The following is a 2,123-nucleotide window of genomic DNA, read 5'->3' as shown; positions in this document are numbered from 1 at the left end:
TTCTCACTGCTGACCAAATTGGTTGTTTAACAGGTTTTTTTCCCCCCCTCAGGCAAAATTCTCTTTCAAATCTCATAAATTTTATTTAAAAAAAAAAAAGATTCCTTTGTCTTTTTAAGGTCAGACACAACTAGGAAATTCATTTGTTTTCTCAAAAGGAAAAAAAAAATTAAACTACTATCACCTTACCTCTGATAATCATGGTTTATCATTGTTCGAGATAGCTAGCATTGCTTAATGCGAACAAAATGTTTATATTTACGCACATGCCAGAACGATGCTTTTTTGGGAGGGGGGGGGGGGGGAACAGCTCAGACTACTTCAAAATCAGAGCCAAGCCAGAATAAAATTGTCCTCATAAGTTAGCAAAAGTCTCCGGTCTCTACCATGTCGTGCCATCAGCGAAGTGAACTGGACTTTTGGCAAAGTGGGGCAGGCCTGCCCACCACCGCCCCCTGTCTCCCCGTCACGCTCCGCCTGCGTTTCCCCGTCAGCAGCGTGTAAAAGAACGGGTTCACGCACGAGTTCCCGTACGTCAGTCCCGTCAAGATTCGGTTCACCGTCACCTCCGTTCCCACGGGGACGGACCCCATCACGTCGGGTTGGTACAGGGGGAGCAACTGCCAGATCCAGAACGGGAGGAAGCAGGCCCAGAAGGCCAACACGATACCCAGGATGAGGAGAAGCACTTTGGGCCTCGGCGCACGCGGAGGGTAGGTACTGCCTCCGGCCCAGGCCGGTTGCGTTTGGGACACCCAGTAAAGACGTCCTAAGGCAGTGTAGAGGGCTCCGATGGCCAGGCCGGGACCCAGAATGCTGGTGCAGAAAAGGGTGCTGAGGTACGCTCTGGAGCTTTGCTCGTCCCAGGCCGGCACACAGATCTTCCTCTGTTGGTTCTCCACATCCTCGAGGTGCAGAGTGATCATCATTGGCAGGCTCAGAGCCACCGCGAGCCCCCAGGCCAACGCCACGCGCAGCAGCCCGGAGGAGGGCGACGACGAGGTGGCCAGGGGGTCGGCCACGGCCCGGTACCTGTCCAGGCTCATGGCGGTGAGGGTGAAGATGCTGGCGTGCATGGTGAGAAGATCCAGGCTCAGGAGGAGGCGACAGCCAAGTTCTCCGAAGGCCCAGTCCAAAGCCAGGCTGTCATAAACGATGAAAGGCGCGGTGGAGAGGTAGAGCAAGTCCGCCAGGGCCAGGCTGAGAACCTGCAGGTGTAGAGAGGAGGAAGAGGAGGAGGAGGTTGGCGAGGAGGAAGGAGAGAGAGAAGGGGACGAGGCACCGAAGCAAGGAGGTCCTAGACAGCAGCCGGCGCCTGAACGTCTCCTTCTGGCACCCCTGCGCCGTCGGAGGAGCAGGGCCAGCGTGTAGAGGTTACCTACAATGCCGAGGAGAGACAGTAGAGAGAGGAGGAGACAGAAGAGAGCAGTGGAGGCCACACTTGGGGAAGGAGAGATTGAGGGAGAGGTGGAGGGCTGGGAGAGGTTGGAGAGAAATGGAAAGGTGTATGAAGGAGCGGGGGAGGGAGGGAGGGAGACGGAACCCGACGATTCCATTCGGTTTGGAAAAAAGCTGAGTTTGTGCAGGGGACGGGGGGTGTTGTTTAAATGTTGAATGTTGTTTAAGTGTTTGCCTTTTGAGTTTGGAAATCACTCTTCGCCAGACCAGTTTAGTGTTCACAGTGAAAAAGATGTGTAAAGTGTAGGAAGTGTGTTCGTATTCTGATTTAGGAGGTGGAAAAAAGGAAAAAGGGGAAGAGAAAGTGGATGGACAGAGGAAATAAACAAAAGCAGAAAAAGTTAGATTAGTAAAAAAAAAAAAAAATCCTAACGTTTAGAAATATTTAAGCATTTATTACAATGAGTTACAATACTTTAATTGCTATTTGTGAGCAATGGCTAATTAATACATGATTGATTTTGTCAAATAGATGTCTTTGGCATGCGCTCAGTTCAGGCGGCGCGTGGGGGCGGGCGAGCGCGAAGGAGCCGCGAGCGTCACGCTGTCACCACATAATTTAAACCAACAGAACACTTTCCTCACCGGCTTATGAAATTCCTCCGGGCCGCTAGACCATTGGGGCTCAGCGCTGAAAAAACAGACGAAGTCTGAGACAAAGAGTC

At 52.0% G+C, this 2,123-nt stretch overlaps 1 protein-coding gene across 1 annotated transcript; it reads right to left on the bottom strand.

Moving 5' to 3' along the window:
- Positions 1–398: 398 nt before the first annotated feature.
- uts2r3 (urotensin-2 receptor 3) lies at positions 399–1,556 on the bottom strand. The gene has a single exon (XM_030785485.1). The coding sequence runs from the start codon at positions 1,554–1,556 to the stop codon at positions 399–401; it is 1,158 nt and encodes a 385-aa protein (XP_030641345.1).
- Between the last annotated feature and the right edge of the window lie 567 nt (positions 1,557–2,123).

Source organism: Chanos chanos, chromosome 9 (genome assembly GCF_902362185.1).
Source record: "Chanos chanos chromosome 9, fChaCha1.1, whole genome shotgun sequence".
In the NCBI taxonomy this organism is placed as follows: domain Eukaryota; kingdom Metazoa; phylum Chordata; class Actinopteri; order Gonorynchiformes; family Chanidae; genus Chanos; species Chanos chanos.
This window is presented reverse-complemented; position numbering and strand designations above follow the sequence as displayed.

Coding starts and splice junctions, on each gene's coding strand:
- uts2r3 (XM_030785485.1), bottom strand. CDS start 1,556: ATGGAATCGTCGGGTTCCGTCTCCCTCCCTCCCTCCCCCGCTCCTTCA.